Source organism: Malus sylvestris, chromosome 3 (assembly GCF_916048215.2).
Source record: "Malus sylvestris chromosome 3, drMalSylv7.2, whole genome shotgun sequence".
Classification (NCBI taxonomy): domain Eukaryota; kingdom Viridiplantae; phylum Streptophyta; class Magnoliopsida; order Rosales; family Rosaceae; genus Malus; species Malus sylvestris.
Genome location: NC_062262.1, coordinates 30,532,228 through 30,558,655, shown reverse-complemented (window position 1 = coordinate 30,558,655; position 26,428 = coordinate 30,532,228). Strand labels below are relative to the sequence as shown.

The following is a 26,428-nucleotide window of genomic DNA, read 5'->3' as shown; positions in this document are numbered from 1 at the left end:
TCTGCTGTAAAATCTGGAGAAACATCTCTATGTGGGCAGCTCATAAAATCGTGAGTTATCATGTTGCAAATGCTGCAGGCAGCTTGTAAGGGCTGTTGTACAGCAACCTGTGAACCTGGTATTCTCTGTAATAACATGTCAAATTTTGCATCAAGCCTTTTCTCCATTTTTTCAATTTGTGCTGTAACATATGGAGAGACAGTAGACATCTCAAAAGCTGACCTATGAATATATGCATTTGATCATATTCAACCCTCTGAAAAATATATGTATTTGATCAGTAGTGTTAATACCCGAATGCGGACATTTTCTAATCAACTCTTTGAAACGCTCCCATGCCTCATGAAACTCTTCATTTGGTTTTTGGGCAAAAGATAAAATCTGAGTTCTCATGTCAAGGGTCTTAGAAGCGATAATACTTGTTTAAAAAATTTTCACTAAGTTGGGCCCAAGTACTAATGCTTCCAGATGGGAGTGTGAGGAGCCATCTCCTTGTTTGATCTTTTAGTGTGTATGGAAATAAACGCAGCTTAATATATTCGGCTGAAAATCCCCTCACCAAAATGTTTTTGCACCCTATTAAAAATTCTGTAATGTGCATGTTAGGATCATCAGATGGCAACCCATGAAACGTAGGTAGAATATTCAACATGTGCTGTTTTATTTCAAATGCAGTCCCTTCCTCTACTGCCAGATATTTAATGCAACTGGGTATATTTGTGGTATGGGCAGTCAGTGAATCACCCAGGGGTAGATCTGCCTCTGGAATTACAAATGCCATTTTTTCTTTGTTGTGCAGGTCCCCAGTAAAGACTGTTTGCAGAAACGTCTCCTGCAGAGGACGAACCCGTTGCAAATTTTGCTCTCTGTGCCTCCTTAAATTCTGCTCAAGTTCTGGATCAAATGGAATCAATTTCTGCACTGTTGAACAGGTGCTAACCATGCACAGATTTCTGAAATCTGCACTGCTGTACTGTTGTAATCTGTAAAAATAAAATAAAACGAAAATTAAATTTAAATTTTTTTTTATATTTTTATATGTATAAACAGCAATAACTAATTGAAAATCTGATTCGTAGGGGTTATTTTAAATAATCCCCGGCAACGACGCCATTTTCTTGATAGGATTTTTACTACTCATGTGAATGGGCTTAAATCTCCTATTTTACTTGCAAGAATCACAAGGTTATTGTAGTATAAACGGATCTCGCAAGGTCGTCTCCACAGGGATTATTAAATAATTCGAACTAATCAGATTCCATTTAATTATTGTAAAGTAGAAATTGAAGTGATTGATTTTATAACCTAATTATAATAAAAACGAAATTAATGAATTAAAATAAACAATCTGCAATATTAGGACTAGAGAGAAGAAAACAGTTCTGAGAAAATCAAATTAAGAAAACACTAGGGTTCCACCATCACCTAGCAATCCTATGAATTTTTACCCATTACTTATGATCTATACATGCCACTTTGAAGGTTAGATTTTCCTAATTCATATTCTACTTGGAACCTCCAACATAGAACGTATATCTAATATGCAACCCGTCCGGACGTTCGGATCAAATATGAACATAAAAGACTCATTATGCTTTATGAAAATCCTTTGAAAAACCATGCAATCCTTAAGACGTGATATTCATCTTAAGCAAAATTACAATTATTAATCACAAGAAGCCAGCGTCAATTTCAGGGAACCTTCCGACCAAAATTGCATCAAATTACTTTTCTAAAGATCCTAATCGTGATCAGGCATTAAAACAATTAGATAGTTTTTATCCCGGTGATTAACAATTCAAAGTACGCATGCAATCAATCATAAGCAATTAAATAAAAATCACATATTCATGCTAAGGCTCAAGGCTTCGCCCTAACAAAAGAAATTAGTTCCGCATATTCATAATTAAAATCATAGAAAATATTACTAAGAAAATGATTGAAAACACCTTCAAGTAGAAAATCTCCAAAACCCTAGCAATTCTCTCCGTCTCCAAAATTGCATAAAAGAAAAAAAAAACCTCCTCAAACTGTAGACGGCTAAGCAATATATTTGCCAAGCCACCACACAAACCCTAGGAAACATAATCCTAAATTAAATGATAAAATTCGTCTAAAATCTGAACAGCCACGTTTTGGACCCATAAGCTGCTCCAAAACTGGCCCAATATAGCTGGATTTAATGTTTGGAATATTCTGAACACTTTTCCAGAAGGCCACGAACCCATCCGAGGTCATTTTGGGCTCCAAAAACGCAATTTAAGCCCAAAAACGTCACTTTCCAGCATTGCGCACTGCTTCTTTATTTCATCGCCAGAAAATAACCGCTTGGTGAAAAAATCACAAATTTTGATACGATCAAGCTAAGTGACTCACGAACGTCCTCCAACTAGAATTACTCCAAAATTCGTCCATTTGATTCTGTTTTGCTCCAGAGGAAGTCGAAAGTCCTATATTGAAAATACAATTCAAAGTATCAAAATTCTTCCAATATATTAACCAAAATATACTAAGATTAGGGTAAAATATATAATATAAAATCTACTCATCAAAAGTCTCTGCCTAAGTCACGGTTTCATTTTCTCCGGTCCAAGCTTTCTCTGGGTGCTCCACCGATTAGCTTGAGGGGGTGTAAAGAGATATCACATAGTTGATAGATTTTACAGCTGTATTTTTTGGTTTTACAGTCTTGTAACTAATCTCTATGTTAAGAGATTAAATTAAGTATAATTAGTTACTAAGCCTAATTAGACAAATGTATATAAACTGAGTTGTATTTCTTTCTCATTAAGAAAAGATATAATAAAAGATCTTCTTTTCTTATATTTCCAACTGGAAATTTCAATCTGCAATCATCTGCTTCTCTATTAGACGACAGTTTTTCCAGCCCGCTCACTTGTCTCGTGATGAATTGGTGACAAGAGAGCATCTCTCGTCTCATCAGCGCCGGTGTTTTTCTTTCCCACCAAAACAAAAAATGGCTGCCCATGATTTGGCTATCATCCTCTCACCGAAGCTTGATCATCACTTCCTTGCTATTCTCCTGCTGCTGTTAATCCATTGTGCAGCTCCCTTATCTTTCGAATTTCCCACTTTCCGACAAAGTGATCACACCAACAGTACGGAAGAGTTGAAAAAATTAGTTACCGAGGGAGATGCTGTTATCCGCAACCAATCCATTTGCCTCACTGAAGGCAGCCTGGGTGGGGAAACAAATAAAGCTAATGGAAGTGTTGGCCGTGCTACCTACAGAGAACCCTTCCTGCTCTGGGACAATAATACACTTTCTGATTTCAGCACAAGTTTCACGTTCATGATTGATACGAAAAACAGTACCACCCCCTCCTATGTCGAGGGGCTGGCCTTCTTCTTAGCGCCAAATGGATCCTTACTCAACCGAGCACTTGGAGTAGTTAGCAGTATGGGCCTCCCTGTTAACAGCTCCGTGGAAAATGTTACTGAGCCAAGAAATGAGTACCCGTTTGTGGCAGTGGAGTTTGATATCCACAGGCCAACTGTGGAGGATCCAGACGGCGGTCGTGCGGGGATTGACATCAACTCTGTCGAGTCTAATATTACCAGGCCCTGGAATAGTGGATTCTGGAAGGAAAACTTAGTCGTGCTTGGATTCGTTATAATTCAAGCTTGAAAAATCTTAGTGTTTCCTTCACCACTTATGCCAATGATACCCACGAGCAAGTAGTTGGTTCTCTCATTTACATGGTTGATCTGAATAAATACTTGCCGGATTGGGTCATCGTTGGCTTTTCTGCTTGAACAGGAGCTTCTTCTGCTCTGCACATCACCTCGTGGAATTTCACTTCTACTCTGATTGATGATGAATCTCTAGCTCTTTCGGGCGAACAAAAAAAGCAAGAATCTCCAGTTCCGACGCCAGGCCGTAGTTCTAAAGCCAAGTCAAGAAAACGCAAGAAATCTCTGGCGGTGATTATCGGTAGTACTACTGGTGGTGGTGGATTCATCTTGATTTGTGTCGTAGGTTTGGGTGTGTTCAACTCGTGCAAGAAAAGAATAGTGAGAGAAAGGACTGATACAAAGCTTATGAGTCCTCATGACTCAGTTGACCAGTTACAAAAGGTGATTGGCGGCCCCAGGCAGTTTTCGTACAGCGAATTGGCTTCCGCGACAGGACATTTTAGTAAGAGAAAGAAGCTTGAAGACGGAAAGTTTGGGGTGGTTTACAAGGGCTACCTAAAAGACTTGGACTGCTACGCTGTTGTTGAGAAGATATCATTAGGACCTGAAACGGGGATCAAGGAAGTTGTATCAGAAGTGAGGATCATCAGTCGACTTAGGCATCGGAATCTGATGCAACTCATCGGTTGGTGCCACAAAGAAAGACAACTCCTACTGGCTTTCGAGTTCATGCCCAACGGTAGGTTAGATGCTCATTTATTCGAAGAAGAAAGCTCGTTAGTTTGGGGGGTACGATACAAAATTGCTTAAGGCTTCGCCTCCGGGTTGCTCTATCTACAACAAGAATTGGAACATTTTGTGCTGCATAGGGATGTCAAATCCAGGAACGTTATGTTGGATTCAAATTTCAACCCTAAACTAGGGGGGTTTGGGTCAGCAAAGCTTCTGGACCACGAAGAAGGAATAGACACTACTATCGCCGGAACCCTTGGCTACATCGCTCCTGAAGTCATTACAGGCTGTAAATATTCCAAGAAAACAGATGTCTACAGCTATGGGGTTGTTGCTTTGGAAATAGCCTGCGGGAGAAAACGCATAGACAGTGAGGCAGAAATAAGCGAAATCGATATGGTGAAATGGGTATGGGAGCTTTATGAAGAAGGGAAAGTCACAGAAGCAGCTGACCCAAAATTGTGTGGGATTTTTGATGAGCAGCAGATGGAGTGCTTGATGATTGTCGGATTGTGGTGTGCTCATCCGTGTGACAGTTCAAGACCTTCAATTCAAGAAGCAATTCGAGTGCTTAACTTCGAACTTCCATTGCCAGATCTCCCACCAAAGAAGCCAATTTTTCCATCATCTCCTTCAATGTCACCTCCTCCTTCAATGTCGCTCTCGAGGTTGACTAGTACCAATGCTTCTGAATCTCGCCTGTACGCAATCTTTCTCGCAGTCAGCTTTGGATTGAGGCTGCGCACCGCCATGATGAATAGAAAAAAGAGAGGAGATGAAGCGAGAGAGAATGGAGGATGGATTAGGGAGTCGGGTTTCTGATTCTTCATTTTTCCGATGTTTACGGCTATCTTTTTTCTAGCGTTTCAATTGCTACGCTAGGAATTCTCCGATTATATATGTGTTGACCCTAAAAACTACCAAAGCCTACGTGGCGCGCAGGCCGAGTAATTAATAAGCTAACTACGTCCTTCGGTGAATGCGGGGCGTGCCAACTCGTCGGCCGAGCTCGACCGAGGAGTAAATTTGTTGATGTTGCGTTGGGTCGCGCTACTGACTTCTGCGTCTTGCGATTGCGGCCGAGAAAGGAATACGTCTCGGCCTCCTGGGCTCTCGAACCTGAAGACAAGGTTACTATTCTTACGAAGTTCAATATCAAATTCGGCTTTCAATGTGCCGAATGTAATAACTGTAACACCCCACTTTGCCGAGAAGGCTAATGAGATGACCTCGACCAATAAGGATTTAGAAACCCTTCTCGACCGAGACTTGGATAGGTAATCAATCGTTCTCGCCGCAGTGCCGTTGATGCCAACGGAAGATACTGCGAGACCGACTGACTCTACGGTGACAAAGCTATCTATGCCGACTTAAGATATCACCGGTTGCTTCCACAGTGCTGTTGATGCCAATGGAAGATGTGTCAGCGAAAAAGAAAATGAAAAAGATCTCAAGTTGTGAGAATTTGCGCAAGGCAATTTTGTGTTGATTTGCAGGGGAAGACCCTTTCTGTCGCAGAATAGCTTGTATTTATAGTATTTTGTACTTGCTTGGCACGAACTGCAACTCTGACTCCTTCAAAATTGATCTGTGTGAAATGCCAAAGCCTATCCTCCAGCTTTTGTGACTTTTCAAACCTAATAAAAGTTAGGCTTTATCATATCTCATAAAAAGCCTAGCCCACCTAAACTTCTTATCATCAAAACCCCATCTGACACCATCCATCACCATGTAAAAAGACCTAGTCTACCTAGGTTCCTTATCCCATCATTATCCAAGACCATGACTTTAAAACCATCAAATCCCCAAGTTTTTTCAATCTGCACGTTCATTGCTAAACATCCAAATTAATTTGAACTGTATCTCTTACTTTAGGATATAATTTGCATCCTATCCATCCCGTTTAAAAATATGTCAAGATAATTCAAATTAAAAGATAATTATGATAAAAACCATAATATTATCTTTTAACAAAAATATCTTCACTTTTCCATCCGACGGCTGAGAACTATGTTTACTCTACGGTCTTGATTACACGGGCCGATGGTGTAAATTTGGGTCCAATGAGTGTAAGTTATTAGTGAAAATTTGATTTGATCAAACAAGTTTTAGCTTGGGGCTCCCTAGAGTACCAATCCCATGATCATTTTGTAAGCAAATTTACAAGCACTGTGTTTTCAGACAACTGCATTTATAGACAACAACAGCATCAAGTAGCAGTGTAGCTTTCTAACATCCACCGGTGTTTGAACGGCTTGATTGAGACCGTCAAAATCTAGACACGCAAATTCAGCCGTCCAATGTACCCATATACAGGTACATTGTAGATTTTTCGAGCAGTTATTTCACAAAAACACACAAGAATAATCCACACAAACTTGCACAATATCTTTTGCAGATAACAATACAGAAGAACCGAAATCAGAAAACCAAAAACCTGCACTCAGGATTCAAGAGGACTAATCTGATGAGCGAGTTCTCCTCTTTGTTTCTTGCGCAAGACGAACACATCGGCCTCTTCGTACGCATAATCTGGGTGCAAATCCTCATGAGGAACTTTCTCGATCGAAAAAACTCTCTCACACATTTCCCAGAACAGTTGGTGTGCTTCCGGGGACCTCACTTGGTACCCAAGCAAAACAACCCCGTCGTCCTTAACAAGCGCCTCCATGGTGGACACGAGCGGGCCCACAGTCTCCTCGATGTAGACAACGTCGGTCGCCACCACGATGTCGTACGGCGGACTCAGGGACTTGGCCTGATCGGCCGCCTTGTTCCAGTGCACGATGGCGTGCTTGATCGTTTTCCCCAGGACCGGCTTGTTGCGCTTGAGGTTGTGCTTCAGCGCGGGCATGACCGCGGGAATATCGGTGAGGACGAGGTCGGTCAGGCCGAGGAGGTACAGGCCCATGCCGGCAGCCCCGCATCCGGCGCCGAGCTCGACGGCGCGCTTGCCGTGGAAGTCGAGGAGGGCGGAGTAGGGGTTGTTGGGGTTGGGTGGGGCCCAGCGCTCGGCGAACTTGACGAGGACTAAGGAGCAGGGCCAGACGGAGGTGCCGACGTGGAAGGAGCCGTTGTCTTGTTGGAGGGAAATGAGAGCGTCGCGGACCGGCAGCTCTATCACTGGTGAGTCGGTGAACTTCATGCCTCTTTTTTTTCGTTTTTTTGTTTTTTTTTACTCCCTACTCCCTCCTAAACCGAGGCTTTTTCTTTGTTTTGTGTTTTTGTTTGTTGCCTTTTGTTTTTTTACATAGGATAGGATATTTGGATTCGACCGAAGGATCTCGGAGTGTAAAGTAAAAATTCTCACAAATAAAGCTACAAACCACTTACCACAAAATAATTTTTTTGATTATTTATTGGAAAATCTTATTTGAACTCATATAAAGAGGTTGCATGAGTAATAAAAAAAATTTCGAGTCAAATAAAATTTTCCTTCTATATTATATATTGTGGACAACTTTGCACTTATAAACATCGAACGGGGTTACTATCATATCAATATTTAACACGTTTAATAACTGTGTCATGTTTAGGTTTGGAAAAATCGCCCAACTAATAATTGTGTTGTACTTAAGTTAGCCCTAATCATGCTCGTGTGGACACTTACTCAACATGCATACATGAATTACCACCGCTAGATCCTCCACATATAAATGTGAGGTCTTTCAATAGTGTGTTAAGTAATTTAAAATGAAGGAAAAATACGGTTTGTTAGATAAAATTGAAACGAAAAGGCGAATAATCAATTGGCTAAACAATTAATGATTAAAACCTTTTTAACATGGATAATTCTTGAAAGAGAACTTCAAAATTAAAACGAGAACTGAACGTTTTCGATCATCAAATTACGCACTTTTCAGTAAGGACATTCTTACCATAGAAACATTTCTAAATGGGGTATTATCATATTTGATTAAATTACACCAACTCACTTACCAAAGTGATGGAACTGAAAAGAAGTTATTGAACAAGATATACAATGTAGTACGAAGAACTAATGCTGTAAGTGTTGGCTGAAGACTCAGTATGACCTTCAGAGCCAGCACTACTATCACTAGGTACAACATTGAGAATAATACTGGCGAAGGTAAAATATATGGCCACCGGCATCTCGGATGGGAAAATGGGCAACGGAACTTCGAAGTTAAGCACTTGAATCGCTTGTTGTAATGAAGGTCTAAAATTATAATCAGGATGCGCACACCATAACCCAACAATCATCAGGCACTCTATTTGTTTCTCATCGAAATCTCCACACAATTTCGGGTCAGCTGCTTCAATGACTTTCCCTTCTCTAAAAAGCTCCCAATTACCCACTCAACCATTTCAATTATGCTACTTTCTAAACTTGGATCAATGGGTTTTCTCCCGCGAACCATTTACCAAGCAACAACTCCGAACATGTAGACGTCTGATTGCCTGCCAGCCTTTTCTGTCATAACATACTCCACAGCCATTTAGCCCCCTGGTTCCAGCCACAATTGTTGTTTGTGGCTCTTTTTGGTGATCCACAAGTCGAGCTAATCCAGAACCCCCAAGTTTCGCATAACATTGCTAGATTTGATACCCCTGTGTAGGACACATTTATCCCACACTTGATGTAAATAGCGCAACCCGCAGGCCAAGCCTTTGAGCAATTTAGTATCTTGCCTCCCAGCTGGTTAACAATTTTCAGCTTTGGATAGATGAGAATCTTAGATGCCGTTGGGCATGAACTCGTAAACAAGTAGGAGCTCTCTATTTTGGTGGCAGCACCAACCATTGAGCTGCACTAGATTTTGGTGCCTATGTCAGTCTGATGACCCTTGCTTCTTATGTATACGCCTTTAGACCTTGTTTAGATCTCTCTGATGCCCTATTAACAGCGACACGTGACTCCATGTCTTCTATAAATCCTCGATAAGCCCCACCAAATCCTCCCTCACCAAGCCTTTCCACCTCATCAAATTAAGTTACTTGTCGCGCAAGCCAACTCTTTGTAAGAAAACTTCTTGGGGCCAGTCCCTTTCTCTAATTTCTCGTCAACCAAGTCATGAATTGTAGGATGTTCATCACTACGTTCTCCCGTTGCCCTTTTCTTCCATAAGATGAACCAAACGAAAACTATCCTTGAAGCCAAAATAATACCAGTACACACCCCAACCGCTAGTCCTATACTGTCATTTGCTGATTGGGGATCAGAACTGGGGTGTGATGTGTCAACTAATGAAGAATTAAAACTCCACGAGTTGATCTTGTGTAGAACAAACTTATCAGCATAGATCAGCGGCAGCAGAGAACCTGATAATCACCCAATCTGGAAGGTATTGATCCAGTTCAACTATTTCATGTAGATAATTCAGTAATTACTTGGATACCGTTGACATAGCTAGTGATAGCACGCTAAGATTTATTCAATGAAAAACGTGAAATATGTCGGGAAATCAGCAAGAGTTTTCCAGTTGCAGTTCCGCAAAGAAGGAAGGGTTCTCTGCAAATTGTTCGTGGTATGTGGCACGACTGACCAACGCTCCCGTCCTTAATGTTTGCTGTGATTTCGGTGAGTCGGATGAATTGGACGTTGGTATAAGCATCTCGCTCAAGAGATATAATTCTGTTGACGCCAATAGGAAAGTTGGAGAAATTATAGGTTAACAGAGTGGCAGAATGCGTTAACGCAAAGATGACAAGGAGGAATGGAAGCTACACATCACCCTTCCCCTCTCCTCGCCTTCGGCTTTGTGTCATCCCCAATCCTCTTTCCTTCCAATGCCTTCCACCTCGTCTCCACTGGCCCCCTCTTCATCACCGAAGTTGACGTCGTTTTTCCCGGCCTCTTCTACTCCCGCCACGATCGTGTACTGTCGGGTGGCCTTCAATTGGCAAATGTGATTCGGAAAACATATTTTCAAAAGCTGATATCAAAAACAATTTACCAAACCCTTCACAGCTTTACCCGAAAGATGGTTGAGAGGAGTTTTTTTTTTTTTTTTTTTTTTTTTTAACATACAATGACCTATTTACACCAATAGAGGTTTGAGGTAATCCACACAATGAGCCCCTTAACAATATGGTATCAAACTCACACCCACGGGAGTTAAACTAAAGATCTTTCATTTAGAAATGAAAATAAATATCATTGGTAGCTTCTCTATAGTATATATTGAAGAAGCAAGCAGCCACGTTTCTATTCATAGGAAGAGTGGGTTACCTTAGCTACTTAGCTTGAGTGTGGGATGTACTATTTTGGTTGGTGCGTGGCGTTTGATTAGGTTTATCTGGCGGAAGCTGAAGAAAAGAGGATGTGATGAAGATCGATCTTATAGTTAATAACGACTTCCTAACAAGTTTACACGATAATAACCTGTTAATAACGGCTCCTTAACTAGTTTACACGAAGGTGGCACGCGAGTAACCCGTTTCGACATATTAAGAAAAAAAATTATTCTGATGATTTTAATTTTTTAAACTACTAAAAAACTTACTATAATGTAACAACTCGTCCCAAAATTTACAGAACAAAAAGATATTTTTGTAATTTCACTAAGTTTAAGAATATTTTTCTTTTAAAATTGTTTTTGGATCTTAATGGGTGGGTCCACCCCTAATTTTTGTCCCCTGGGCCCAACACCTCTCTCTCCCTCACCTCCCCCAAGTTCTCTCTCTCACAGTTCACTCCCTTTCTCTTTCGCACCAACTTCCTTCAGCCATCTCTTCCCCGAGGACCAACACAGACACCAACTTTCTCCCTCTCGGATCCCCTCCACCTCCCTCGTTCCTCTTCTCCCTCTGCAACTGGGACTGTAACACCATGAAAGCCGGTGCAAAATCAAGGGAAAATCCGACGAATCTCCACCATTTCCGAGTAGGTGAGCCTCGGAGCCCCTTTCTCTTTGTCTGAAAATTATATACTCGTTTTTAGTGAAGGTTTGACTTGACTCACGTCGGGGAGACGTCCCCAACTTTCCGGCGAGATTGCCGTGAATTCTAGGTTACTCATCGACCGTTTCCTGGCCACGGCTGGCCACGAAATAGGTACAACATCCTTCCTCTCCTTCGTAGCTTCATTTTGGTCTATGGCTTGATGTGTAATTGTGGAGTTTTGGGTTGACCGGAGCTTGGAAGCTCCGATGTTCTTCTCTGTGAAAATGGCCAACCCGGCCTGAAATGGGTCTACCCGACCTGATAGCTCCGACCCATTTGAGTAACCAGCCCAATTTGTTCGGCCATGGAACCTAGCCCATTTAGGCAGCCCAACCCCATAACCATTTAACCCAAAAACCTAGATGAAAACACGGGCCTTTGGCCCACTGAACAAAACCCAAGGTATGACCTAGATCCAAAACACGGGCCCAAGCCGGTTACCTAACCTGGCCTAGAAACCTTTTAAACCTAAACCCAAGCTTTGGCCCAAACCCATATTTGAACCCAACCCCAAATGCTAACCCTAACTCAAGTCCAAAACCCAAAACCCTAAACCCTAAACGGATCAAACTCGTTTGACCCAGACCCGTTTGACCGACCCGTTGACCATTAACTTCCAGTCAACGCTAACCGTTGACTTTGACCATTGACCGTTGACCCGTCAAAGTTAACTTTTTGTTGACTTTTTTTGGGTTTCGGTCGAGACCCTTTCTAGACTAATTACCACATTCTAGATCTATTTCCAACGTCCGTTTTCCCAAATTCAATCGTTATGATAGTGTTTTATTAATTGGTACCTTTATGTGCTTAGGTGCAATTGTGTATGGTATTTTCGTCATCTCTTGTTTGCACGGCTTTTCGCCAATGGTGTAAGGTGAGTGGACCCCTTCCAATATGCATATTTTTACTATTAGAAATGCATACATGAAAACATGATTTAATGGTAATGTTTTATGAGTAAATTGGATTTACGCTTATGATATTCATGCTTTATCGATTTTATGTTCTTCGTAGTATATATGATTGATGACTATATACTATGAATATGATATGATGTTTTATCTACTTAACTCCGATTAAGAGATATATATATATATATATTAGAAATATTAAGTTAATGTCTTTATGTTCTTACTTAGTGGTTATACATTGTTTTGCCTACGGGTGATTGATACTTATGTGCCTACGGGTGGGAGATATTTATATTGGTTACGGTCGGGTGTGTGGTTGGTGCCTACAGGCGAGAGATATTTATATTGGCTACGACCAGACGTGTGGTTGGTGCCTACGGGCGGGAGATATTTATTTTGGCTTCAGCCGAGCATAGGTTGGTCGGCCGGAAGATAGTTATATTGGCTTCGGTCGGGAGATGTAGTGCCTACGGGCAAATGATACTGCTTACGGGCAAATGATTTGCCTACGGGCACGTGATGTAGAACCTTCAAATGAATGAAAAAGTGTTCTATATGCCTTCGGGCGAATGAAATATTATATATATGTATATGCCTTATATATATATCACTACTAAACACACTATATATGATATATGTTTTATGAAGATTTTATGGCATGCTAGGGTTTTCGGAAAACCTATTACATGTTATACTATTGAGTTTGCATAAAACTTTGGGGGTTAGTATGTTAAAGATTAAATTTTTTTCGTATTACTTATATATCAACTTGGTCCACTCATATTTTGTTTTGCGCCCCCTTAGGACTTAGAATCGAGTTGTACAATCCCGACGTCAAGGCACTCCCGCATCGGCAATCTTCGAGTCCTCTCAGTGTAGGACCCATCCTTTTGTTCATTCAATTTTATATTATTTTTTTTAGTGTTTCAGATTGATTGTATGCTCTGAACACGTTCCATAAATGCATATTCATCATAATTAAATTTACAAGTTTTATTTATTTCGGTTAATTGTTCTTAGTTCTCATGCATCCTAATATGGCTTTGTCAGATTCGGGTGTCGACCAGCACGTGCCTACCCTGGTGTTTGGTGAATATCATGGTCGGGCATGTCAATAAAATACAAGAGCCATAGTGTATATGTATATATTGTATATTAAATATGTATTATTGTATTATTATTCTATATAAATTTTAAAAAATATTTATTTATATATTTTTAAAGTTTACTAAAGGCAAAGAGTGTGATTAAAAAAATTATAAAACACATTAAAAATAAAATTATCAAGTAATTTAAAAATACCAAACACATTAAAAATTATAATAATTAATTTACAAGTGCAAAAAATGTGAAGAAATATGCAAACGCTCGTGATCTCATCCTTTGCACTTTGAAGATGAGTACATCGTCGTTTGAATTTTTAAAACCAATCAAACCATCATGAAACACAACTCCCTTCATTTTGCATATCTTTGAACATTTGGTATTTTGTAATAATGTACTAATGCTTTTTATGTGACAAGCGCGGTATGCATATACTGATTTAGTATTATATTTTCCATTTTTTTGGATGAAATTATGTTTTTCATTTTCATTATTTATTGGTTTAAAATATATTTCTTTAATGGGTAACGGGTTGGATCATATTACCTAATAATATTAACGGGTTGATTTCAGGTTGGGTCATATGACCCGTTTACTTTAATGGATGTTACACGACATGACTCGTTAAGATATTGGGTATGTCACGAAAATGATGCGAACACGAAAAACACGATATGAATGCCAAGTCTAACGACGACGGTGCCATACGATTATTGAAATTTACTTTTTTATTTAATTATTAAGTCGTTCAAATTTACTTCATAAAAAATAGAGTACTTTAGATTTTGGCCGTTACAATTCATGATTCATAAATAAAAACCTATTTACATATAAACGTCCAATAAAAGCAAAAATTTAAAATCTGCAGCCACATCGGAACACTATTGACCTACTAATACAATTTATTTACACCCATGCCACTTTCCCAAATCCCTAAATTTATTCCAAATTAAAAGTTGTAGAAAAAGTGAAATAAAATATATAAACTATTGTATTGCATTAATTGTATCCATATCATACCAAAAATTTACCTTTTTTGTGATATATATATTTTGCATTAATTGGGAAGTAAATTAATTTGTTCCAATTATTATAAAAAATTATACTAAATCCGTATTATATATTTTGAATGAAATAACACTTCTCTAAATTGTAGGTAAATTATTTTTCATGTATTGTTACATATATTAGGCATGTTTTATTGTTGTAGAAATATAGGTATGACATAATATTTTTCAATATAATACATCAAATTATATTTCTTCTTGTTATGGGTAAATTATTCTCCATGTATTAGTGAAAAAAAGATATTATATTACACACGGGGTATAATTTTTTGTAGGTAAATTATTGGAAATAATTTGTAGATAGGTAAATTAATTTGTCCCCATTATATTAAAATATATATACTACACCTAGATTATATATATATATATATATTTTTTTTTTTTCCTTTTTGAGAAATCCTAGATTATATATTTTGAATCAAATAACATTTTTGTATTCATGGTAGATTTTTCATGTATTATTACATATATTAGCCTATTAGGGACATTTTTTGGTAAAAATATATAAAGTAATATGTATATGATTGTTTGTAGGTAAAAGATAAAATCAAAAGCATGATCCAATTCCTAAGTTTATGCAATATTTTGTTGTTGGTATACAATATTTTGCATCATTGGAAATGAACATTTCAAATAGTAGGTAGGTAAATTAATATGGTCTAATTACACACACACACACACACACACACACACACATATATATATATATATATATATATACACATTTTGAATCAAATAACATTTTTGTACATGGTAGGTAAATTACTTTTTTTTTATGTATTGTTACATATATTAGGTTTTTTTTTTTGGTAAAAATATATATATATGAACTCATAATGCTAGATACATAGAATTAAGCCAACAATTATCATATCTGATATTAATATGCAATGAATTTTTTAACATTAATGTCTTATTTTTCTTTTTGCAAAATCATTAACTCTCTCCTTACAATTTGCATAAAATTAATTGTGGACATCAAATATGCAATAGGGGTATTTTAGACATCTAAAAAATGTAAAATGTGTAAAGTAATATGTAATTAATGAATTCACTTAGGTGGATCCTAGTCACTGGATTCTTTTTTAGTAAAAAAATTATGTCGGGTTTTATATGGAAAATTTTGAATTTGAAGGGTTAAAGTCATATTTTCAGTAAAAAATAAGACATAAGATGTTCAAATTTAACGCTTATTAGAAACTTCTGAATCTAAATTGAAAGTGTGGCTTTAATTCTACGCATCATTCGTATAGAGGTGTTTTAGACAATGTTCTAAAACGCGGTCTAGGCGGCGGTGCTCCGCCGCGATTAACTCAAAATCGTTCACAAAATCGGCAAGGACATTAAGCGGTGTAAGGCGGCCGCCTGGGCGAGTTGGGCAGGCTCGGCGGGCTCGACGGACGCTGGGTGGCCTAGAAAAGAAATTTATGTCGCGAGACTCACAGCCTTCCGAGTCTCGCCGTCTGAGAGAAGAGAAGTCGAATATGGTGTGTGTGTGTGTGTGTGTGTGTGAGAGAGAGAGAGAGAGAGAGAGAGAGAGAGAGAGGTAGATGAGATTTGTGCATTTGCAGGGATGGGTGATGGTGACGGGTTGTAGAAGGTTTGTAGAGATGGGTGCGGCGGCAAGTTGTAGAAGATGAGTCTAATTGCAGAGAGCTGCAAGTTAGGGTTTTAACTTTTAAGCAATTTGCAACTTTTTGCTTCCTTTAAACAGTTTGGGAAGGATTAAATAAAAAAAGAATGAAAGGCCAACGTTTTGTTTCATTGAGAGGCCCAATAATATGGGCTTACAAAATAATATAATTTTTGAACTTTACATGTATCCTCATATTTAACATGTATACCTATATATATTCTTTTTTTTTTAATAACATAGTATCAATGTTTATTTATATATAGTATGTCGTAAATTTGATTAATTTATAAGTGATTTGAATTGTGAACTTGTTGTACATGTGTCATCCTATAATGCTCCTCATTATTGTTATATGGCATATATACTTAATGTGTTTTAAATTTTAGACTTATTGGATACTCTTTTTGCATTTATCATTCTTTTATTATCTTATCTATGAATTTGATACAAATATAATTTTTTGTAGGTGTCAATCTGCATTTATTTACAAGATATACAAGAAATTTACCTAAATTCGCCTAGGCCGCCTAGGCGCCCGCCTAGACCCCGCCTAGCCGTCTAGGCGCTAGGCGCTAGCCCGCCGCCCGACTAGCGCCTAGCGTTTTTTAGAACCTTGGTTTTAGATGTCAAATTTGATTCCCACTGTGACTCGCCCGCTTATTCTTTATAGCAGTTGTGCTGTACTACCATCAATACCACACAAAAGAAAAACCGCAATAAATTTACAAGAAAATCAAGACCATGTCACCAAGCTCTCTCTTGAATCTATACGCATTGTTATAATTAATTTGAAGATGACAACAATTAAATGAGAGAAAGAAAGGTGAAGATGAATTTGTAGGGACAGTACGTTGAATATTCAAACACGGTATGACGGATCTTACTAATCAACATTGATGTTGTTTTCAACTTAATCAAATGTGCGATAATAAAAAATTTAACTTCATGAGGTTTCCGAAAGAACAATGATTGGCTCCTCCTCCTCAATTCAGCTAGTGGTTTAATCACATAATTTTATGTTTATGATCAGAGTCGTTCATATAATGATTGGGAGTTTTAACGAAAAGCCCACGGTACTGTTCACTTTAACGAAAAACCACATTTTTACACTAAAAAGTCAAACTTGCTACTATTCATTTTACCCTTTATTTTGTCCTTATCGTTAAAACTCAAAGTTTTCAAGCCATTTTCATTAGTTTTCCTATGATTTTGTAAAGCTCATCTCTACAAAAAAAAAATTAATTAAAACGAAGGTTGTTTAGTCAATCAGTTGTAGCAAATAGATAAACAGTTCGTAATTCTTTTACCTAATCCATCCATCTGTTTTTATACAGTTCAATAATAAACAATCTCATATATAATTAATTTTTTTATAGAAATGATCTGTAACGGTTCCAAAGTTATTGCTTCAACACAGTAGATGTACCAAGAAAACAAGTCTAACCAAAACGTCAATTCCTCATTTCCACTAGGCTCTGATCAAGTCCTCCTCCAAACAGAATTATCTTCATTTGAATCGGTAAAAGGACTGCTGATTAAAGCACTTTAAAAGATTGAACTGATCTTCACCCGAGAAACATAGTTCTGATTAAAGCACTTTCAGAATTATCTTAGTGTTCACAATTTGATCTGCAAAGCTACCCAAAAACAAAATTTGTTAGAAATGGTTGTCTCACCAAAGCAGCTCCAATTCCTTCTTCTTCTGTCGTTTCAATTATTTTCTTGTGTATCTCCATTATCTTTCAACTTCTCCACCTTTCCAAATGGCATCAAAAACTTATCTCTCTCGAGAGACGCTTACATCGATGGCAAGTATCTTCGACTTACCAAAAGCGCTGTTGACGACGTACAGAACCAAAGTGTAGGTCGAGCCACCTACAGCCAACCCTTCCTCCTCCGAGACAAGGTCTCGGGAAAGCTTGCCGATTTCACAACAAACTTCACATTTGTCATCGATTCCAGAGGCAAGACACCCTATGCAGACGGATTCGCCTTCTTTTTGGCGCCAAATGGATCCTTACTCAACAAGACAATAGGCAGAGGCGGCAGTCTAGGACTCCCCGTGGACACTTCTCCCGACGTGTCAAAAATTCAGTACCCTTTTTGGGCGGTGGAACTTGATATCTACCGGAATAATGTGACATCTGTGGAAGATCCTGCCGGAGATCATGTCGGAGTAGACATCAACTCTGTGAAGTCTAAGATGACCGAATCGTGGAATGGTAGTATTACAAACGGACGAGTCAATAGTGTTGGGATTAGTTATGATTCTGCATCAAAGCATGTTGGTATTGTTTTCACAAGTTATGTGAAAGATGTTCAAGTTATGAAGTATATGGATTGCAGGGTTGATTTGAATGAAATCTGTTGACTTATATTAGGATTCCTATAATTGTGGGATTCCTACTGTAATTGGTTTCCTAGTTTAGGATGTAATTATTCTTCCCTTATTCTTTCCCATATCTGTATAGGGTTGTATATATACCTTGTTTTGATATGAAAATAAAATATCATTGAAAAGCATTCTTTCTTCTTGGCACCAGAGCCGAGTTAGAAAAAAAGGAAAACACCAAACCCTAACTGGGTTTGGATTTGCCCGTGACTGTTCAATTGCAGCGAGCAAGAAATTGTTGCTGCCCGTGTCTCTATTCAATTGCAGCGAGCAAGAAATTGTTGCTGCCCGTGTCTTTATTCAATTACAGCGAGCAAGGAATTGTTGCTGTCCCTGTTCTGTCACTTTGTCCCGCTGCCCAGTTTCTGTTGTCAGTCAATTACTGGGTCCAGATTCCAATCAACACTGCTGCAGATTTTAGGTGATATCGACAGGAAGACTGATGACTGAAGAAAAGGGGACCGGTTCTCAACTTATTCCCGCTGCTGCCCCAATTATGGTGCAGTCAGAGAATTCAAGCTTTAATATTGGTATGGTTTTGGATGAAAAGAACTATGATTTATGGGCTCCTCTCATTCAAATCCATATTGCTGGAAGGAAGAAGATGGGATATCTTCGTGGGTCTATCAAGGCACCTAACGAAGACGATCCTAAATATGATGATTGGTTCTCTGAAGATCAAAAGATTAAGAGTTGGCTTTTATCTTCAATGAAGCCAGAGATTATGAAACGGTACATTCGGTTGTCTACTTCGAAGGAAATTTGGGACTCTCTTAAAGCAGCCTACTTTGATGAGAATGATGAAGCTAGAATTTATTCGTTGAATCAGAAGGCATCACGGCTTCGTCAGAATGGCCGGCCTTTGGCTACCTATTTCGGGGAGCTAACTGAGATTTTCCAAGAATTGGATCACTTTAATAAAGTATCCATGGAGTGTGAAAACGATGTCAAAGCGTTTCAAAAATCCACTGAGAGACAACGAGTCTATGGGTTTCTTGGTGGTCTTGATGATGGGTTTGATCAGGTTCGTGGAGAAGTGCTGAGGAAGGATCCCCCGCTTGGCCTTCAAGCTTCTTATGCATATGTTCGTCGAGAAGCTGATCGAAAGGAAGCAATGAAGACGGAGGCTGACAAGAGTGAACCTGCTGCCATGGCAGCAAAGGCCCGTGGACCATCTTCTTGGTCGAACCGAGACGGATCAGAAAACAAGTCAGGACAAAATCGTCATAGCCAGACAAGCCGGGATCGTCCCCAAGGTAAGTGCCCACACTGTGGCATGACAGGACACTCAAAGAGTCGTTGTTTTGAGTTGATTGGATATCCCGAGAATTGGGATAAGACACGTGATCCTCGGTGCAACAAATCTCGAGCCTCCATTGTCGAAACCAAGAATGATTTGGATCAGATAGCGGACAAGGCATCTGCCATGATAGCTGCGGCAGGAAGTGATGGTAAGGCACTCAGTACTTCTACCTCTGTTATGAATAATACATGGATAATTGATTCCGGAGCTACTGAACATATGACTTGTGATTCTAGACAGGTTCCATCACTAAAAACATCCACACAAACCGAGGTCAATGTTGCTAATGGTAATGCCGTCCCTGTTATTGGGGAAGGCGTTGTTTCCCTTTCTGATACCATGAAACTTGACACTGTTCTTGTGGTTCCCTCTCTAAATTATAATTTGTTGTCTGTTGCTCAAATAACCCTTGCCTTACATTGTTTGGTTATTTTTTGGCCATATTTTTGTGTTTTTAAGGACATCCGGACGCGGAAGACGATTGGTTATGGTATTAGAAGAGGGAAACTTTATTACTTGGAGTTGACCACCAGTAGTTCTAGCTTGCTGACTCAAGCTCTTTCCGTTGATGATTCTCAAGGGGTTACTAATAAAGTGTCAGACATCTGGATGTGGCACCGGCGACTTGGGCATGCTTCCTTTGGTTATCTGCATAAGTTATTTCCTAGTTTGTTTGTCAAGACTGATGTTTCTCAGTTTAAGTGTGATGTTTGTGAAATGGCTAAGAGCCATCGAACCTCTTTTCCTCCCAGTTTAAATAAAAGTACTGTTCCTTTTATGATTGTGCATTCTGATGTATGGGGACCGTCAAAAGTAGCCACTCTTGGTGGTGCTCATTGGTTTGTTACTTTTATTGATGATTGTACCCGCATGACTTGGGTTATTTTGTTAAAGTCAAAGAGTGAAGTTAGTTCGGCCTTTCAACGGTTTCATAAAATGATTGCTGTACAATACAACAAGAATATCCAGGTTCTTCGCAGTGACAATGGGGGAGAATATGTTAATATGGAACTTCGTTCATTCTTAGAGTTGCACGGTATTGTTCATCAGACCACGTGTCCGTATACTCCTCAATAGAATGGGGTTGCAGAAAGGAAAAATCGACACTTGTTAGAAATGGTTCGTGCTTCCCTCCTTGCGGCACATCTGCCGCTCCATTATTGGGGAGAGGCACTTACGGCTGCAACCTATCTTATTAATCGCCTTCCATCTCGGACTCTTGACTTCCATACGCCATTTCAGGCTCTCACATCTCAGACTAGCAGCCCCCCGACTCCCAATCTTCCCCCACGGGTCATCGGATGTGTTGCGTTTGTTCACCTCCATCCACCTCAACGGAAGACTAAACTTGAACCTAGAGCTTTTCGTTGTGTTTTTTGGGGTATGCTACTACTCAGAAAGGGTATCGTTGTTATCATCCTTCGAGTAAAAAGATGTTTATTACTCAGGATGTGAGTTTTCACGAGAATGAAATGTTCTTTGGTTCCTCCCCGTCCTCACTTCAGGGGGAGTACTGCAATGATGAAGTTCTGACTTGCGATGATAGGGACGTGTTGAGCTTGGAGTACACGGCTTCTGGGGAAGGGCAGCAGCCCACGGCACCTAGGGAAGGGCAGCAGCCCGTGTTTTCTGGGTTTAGTCCTACCGAGCAGCCTACTGAGGAGCAGCCAACACGTCAGGAAGAGGAGCAGCCCACGGGTCTCACGGGTATTGAGTTGGAAGATGAGATGCAGCCGCCCAATTGCAGTGAAACAGAGCAGCAATTACAGCATGTGTCACGAGATACTACTTCTCATAACCAATCGTCTTCTACACCGGATGCACCTCCACTTCGTCGCCTTCCAGAGCGTATTAATAGAGGTATTCCCAAACCCACTTATGAGGCAGATCCTGAGTGTAAACACAAGTATTCCATGAGTGAGCCAAACTCTGATTCCAGAGTGAGATACCCATTAAACCATTATGTGTCTACCTGTCACCTGTCAGAATCAAATAAGTCATTTGTATATCAATTATCTACTGTATCTATTCCTAACAGTGTGCAGGAGGCTTTAGCAGATTCCCGCTGGAAAGATGCAATGAACGAAGAATTGAGATCGTTGAAGAAGAATGCTACCTGGGACATAATAGACTTGCCAGCCGGAAAGAAAACAGTGGGATGCAAATGGGTTTATACAGTAAAATATAAAGCCGACGGAACGGTAGATCGCTTTAAAGCAAGATTGGTGGCAAAGGGGTATACACAGAAATATGGCATTGATTACACTGATACATTCGCACCAGTGGCAAAGATCAATACAGTTCGTGTTCTACTGTCTTTAGCAGCAAATCTGGATTGGCCTTTGCAACAGTTCGACGTAAAAAATGCTTTCCTCCATGGAGATCTGACTGAGGAGATTTACATGGATCTTCCACCAGGGTGCAGTGATTCGGACAGACGGAAACAAAAGGTATGTAGGCTCAAGAAATCACTGTATGGATTAAAGCAGTCTCCTCGAGCCTGGTTTGGTAGATTTACCAAGTCCATGAGGGCATTTGGGTATATACAGAGTAATTGGGATCACACGTTGTTCCTGAAACACCAGAACGGAAAGGTTACGGCTCTAATCGTGTATGTGGATGATATGGTGGTTACTGGTGATGATCCTATTGAGCAAGCAGCCTTGAAAAGTTATTTGTCCACAGAGTTTGAAATGAAAGATCTTGGTCCTTTGAAATATTTTCTTGGGATTGAAGTATCAAGATGCAAGTCCGGGATATTTCTATCACAAAGGAAGTATGTTCTTGACCTGTTGGAAGAAACCGGTATGACAGCATGTAAGCCGGTGTCTACTCCTTTGGCCGAAGGAATGAAGTTGGGTATAGATCAGAACCAAGTACCGGTTGATAAAGGGAGGTATCAAAGGTTAGTAGGAAGATTAATGTACTTGGCTCACACTAGGCCTGATCTTGCTCATGCCTTAAGTATGATTAGTCAATATATGCACAATCCAGGAGAACAACATATGAGTGCAGTTATGAGAATATTGAGTTACTTAAAGGGAAGCCCTGGTAAAGGAATTTTATTTCGGAAAAATGAGCATTTCAGAATTGAGTGCTATACGGATGCTGATTGGGCAGGGTCGACGGATGATAGATGCTCGACATCTGGGTATTTCACCTTTGTTGGGGGAAATCTAGTAACGTGGAGAAGCAAGAAGCAGAATGTCGTATCAAGGTCAAGCGCATAAGCCGAATTTAGAGGCATGGCACTCGGTATTTGTGAACTCTTGTGGCTTAAGTTTCTGTTGCAAGATGTGGGGGTTAAACAAGATCTACCTATGAAGTTATTCTGTGACAATAAAGCGGCACGGGATATTGCTCATAATCCTGTGCAACATGATCGGACCAAGCATGTAGAGGTTGATCGGTTCTTTATTAAAGAGAAGCTAGATAGTAAAGTAATTGAGGTTCCTCCCATAGGAACGGACGACCAAGTAGCAGATATTCTCACGAAGGCGGTTTCTAGTAACAAGTTCTCCAGATTTCTAGACAAGTTGGGCATGTGCAACATCTATGCACCAACTTGAGGGGGAGTGTTGACTTATATTAGGATTCCTATAATTGTGGGATTCCTACTGTAATTGGTTTCCTAGTTTAGGATGTAATTATTCTTCCCTTATTCTTTCCCATATCTGTATAGGGTTGTATATATACCTTGTTTTGATATGAAAATAAAATATCATTGAAAAGCATTCTTTCTTCTAAATCCTCCAGGGTTGGGTCGTTGTTGGGTTCTCCGCCGCAACAGGTTCTCTGACTGCTGTGGACAAGATCCAATCATGGAGTTTTAATTCGTTTCAACTGCGTGAAGAGAATGAAACGAAGAACACGCCAGTGGTTCCTGAGCCGAGCCCCATTGTTGATCCCAAGTCAGGAAATGGGGTCAACGTAGGACTAATTGTTGGTTTGGGTGCTGGTGGGATTGCTTTCTTGGTTGGTGGGTTGGGTTTGGTTTGGTTTTTGATTTGGAAGAAGAGGGCAGGTAGTTCAAAAGATGGAATGGTTAATGACTGGATCGATGAGGAGTTCCAAAAGGGAACAGGCCCCAAGAAGTTTTCATACACAACATTGGCTAGATCAACAAGTAATTTTGATGAAAGAGAGAAGCTTGGAGAGGGAGGATTTGGTGGAGTTTATCGAGGCTTCATAAAAGACTTGAACGCGCATGTTGCTGTTAAGAGGGTATCAAGCAGGTCTAGACAGGGGATGAAGGAGTATGCAGCAGAAGTAAGGATCATCAGCCGGCTAAGGCATCGGAATCTGGTGCAACTCATTGGTTGGTGCCATGAAAAAAGAGAACTCTTACTTGTGTATGAGTTCATGTCCAACGGCAGCTTGGATTCCCATTTGTTCAAAGGGAAAACCTTGTTAGATTGGGAGGCAAGAAACAAAATTGTTCAAGGCTTGGCATCTGGGTTGTTGTATCTACACGAAGAATGGGAACAATGTGTGCTGCACAGGGATATCAAATCCAGCAATATCATGTTGGACTCAAATTTAAACGCAAAACTTGGGGATTTCGGGTTAGCTCGGCTTGTTGACCATGGAAAACAATCACAAACAACAGTTCTGGCCGGAACTATGGGCTACATGGCTCCTGAATGTCTTACCACAGGAAAGGCTAGCAAGGAAACAGATGTCTACAGCTTTGGAGTTGTTGCCTTGGAGATAGCTTGTGGGCGAAAACCCATTGATCCCAATTCGGAAAGTAGTGAAAGGAATATGGCGGAGTGGGTTTGGGAGCTTTATGGACAAGGGAAAGTCATTGAAGCAGCTGACCCTAAATTGTGTGGAGAGTTTGATGAGAAACGAATGGAGTGTTTGTTGGTTGTTGGGTTGTGGTGTGTTCATCCGGATTACACGATCAGGCCTTCGATACAACAAGCGATTCAAGTGCTTAATTTTGAAGTTCCATTACCTAGTCTCCCGTCGAAGATGCCGGTGGCTAGCTACTCTTCACCTCCGGTAACATTGTCAATTTTGTCTGCTGATACTACAGATTTGGAAAGAGGTGAAACTGATTCTTCAGGCTATCGTTACAACACCAACTCCTCACAGTTCACCCAATCTTCTGCATCAAATTCTTCTTCATTAGCACACTTTAGTACACACAATAAATTTTAATTAATAATCCTGTTCTACGTATATACAAATATTTTTTAGTTTTTTGTATTTGATTATATTGTATATGCACTGGAACTAGATAAACTAGAAGTAGAGAGCGGACTAGCTCGAGTCTATTGTCCAAGCTGACTATTTTTGAAATAAATAAAAAAAATAGAACAAAAAGATTAGCAGAAAATCCAGCTTTCAATTCTGAATTCTGAATGCTAATTGCTAACCATTTCCATGTTTCAAGCACTTCAATGAGTTTATTCATCTTCCATATTGTACAAATTTTCTATCCAAAATGTATTTGCCCGGACTATTCATTAACTTTGGCCCTATCAACAGTGGTGTAGCTAGAATTTTCAAATAATGAGGTCATAATATCAATCAAAAAGCTTCATTGGGTCATTTCATAAAGCACCTAGTAGGCACCTGCGAATTCCTACTAACATATACCGAAATTTTATGTCAACATATGTCGACGACTACTATTACTTGTACAGGCTTGTCGAGGGTGGATGTAGGATACTTTGGAGCAATGTTGAAGACTTTCAAGGCTTTTCAACTAAAACATTTCATACAAGAAGAGATAAAAGGAAAACAAATATGATAGAAGAAAATAGAAGTAGGATGAGGACGTAGTAATTTAGTTTGTTTTAGTTGTTTGTTGCAGTCAAATACAATATACAAGCAAATATAAATAGAGTTTTTGAAGTTATTGGGGTCAAGGACAATCAATGACCCCATACTGGCTCTGTCATTGCCGGTCAACCAATGGCAGATCCAGAAATATTCTTCATAGGATATGATGTAGAAGCTCTCAAATATATTTTTTTGTGCAAACAATACTGGAGGAGGGTAGGTCCAAACTTCGAAACTCGTGTGCAAAATTGAATCCAATTAAACCCTAAACTTCTTGTAACTAAAAGAGGTTTTGGAGTATTAGTTAAGTAAACTTAATTAAAGGGAACGACTGCAGTCTTTTTCATTAGCATCATTATTTTTGTTTAAGATGAAAGAAGCACTCAAATAAGGATTAAGCTTTCAAATTAATGTTTGAGTTTAATGCCTTCAAACTAATAGTTGTCCTTGAATCAACCTCCTCTTTGAGGCATTGAATCGAACCAGTTGCAGACTTTCTCCAAGTTGAAAGAAAAGATCAATTCAACTGAGCAATTAAATGGGAGAAGAAGAGGGTGATGAAGTAGGCGCGACAGCCTGCCCTGGCCCATGTATGCGTCCGGCACTGCCGTCAACCACACAAACAAAACAAAGCAATAAATATCAAATGTGAAATGTACGAGATACATAATACAGTCACCATATCACCTTCAAGATATTGCGGTAGGGATGATAATTTAAACTGTTAAACTCGATAACTGTCCGAATGGAACGGATTTGGATACAAAAACTTGGGTATATTTTGAATGGAACAGATTTGATTATTTGGTTATGGTTTTTGATATGGTTATAATAATCCCTGATTCCTAATTGAATAATATATAATTTATATATAATATAATAGTATTATAATATATATATATATGTGTGTGTATATATATGTGTGTG

At 39.4% G+C, this 26,428-nt stretch overlaps 2 protein-coding genes, 1 non-coding gene and 1 pseudogene across 3 annotated transcripts; 3 read left to right on the top strand and 1 right to left on the bottom strand.

The window, feature by feature from the left end:
- Positions 1-291: 291 nt before the first annotated feature.
- LOC126617518 (small nucleolar RNA R71) lies at positions 292-396 on the top strand. The gene has a single exon (XR_007621395.1). It is a non-coding gene; the product is annotated as a small nucleolar RNA R71 (small nucleolar RNA).
- Positions 397-2,841: 2,445 nt separating this feature from the next.
- LOC126615835 (L-type lectin-domain containing receptor kinase IX.1-like) lies at positions 2,842-5,287 on the top strand (annotated as a pseudogene).
- A 1,276-nt stretch (positions 5,288-6,563) lies between these two features.
- On the bottom strand, positions 6,564-7,626 carry LOC126614287 (uncharacterized). The gene has a single exon (XM_050281869.1). It carries the CDS (start codon positions 7,532-7,534, stop codon positions 6,833-6,835), a length of 702 nt encoding a protein of 233 aa, XP_050137826.1. The 5' UTR covers positions 7,535-7,626; the 3' UTR covers positions 6,564-6,832.
- A 9,892-nt stretch (positions 7,627-17,518) lies between these two features.
- Positions 17,519-25,052, top strand: LOC126614283 (L-type lectin-domain containing receptor kinase IX.1-like). The gene is made up of 2 exons (XM_050281865.1): positions 17,519-18,373; positions 23,454-25,052. The coding sequence occupies exons 1-2, from the start codon at positions 17,677-17,679 to the stop codon at positions 24,872-24,874; spliced, it is 2,118 nt and encodes a 705-aa protein (XP_050137822.1). The 5' UTR covers positions 17,519-17,676; the 3' UTR covers positions 24,875-25,052.
- Positions 25,053-26,428: the final 1,376 nt, after the last annotated feature.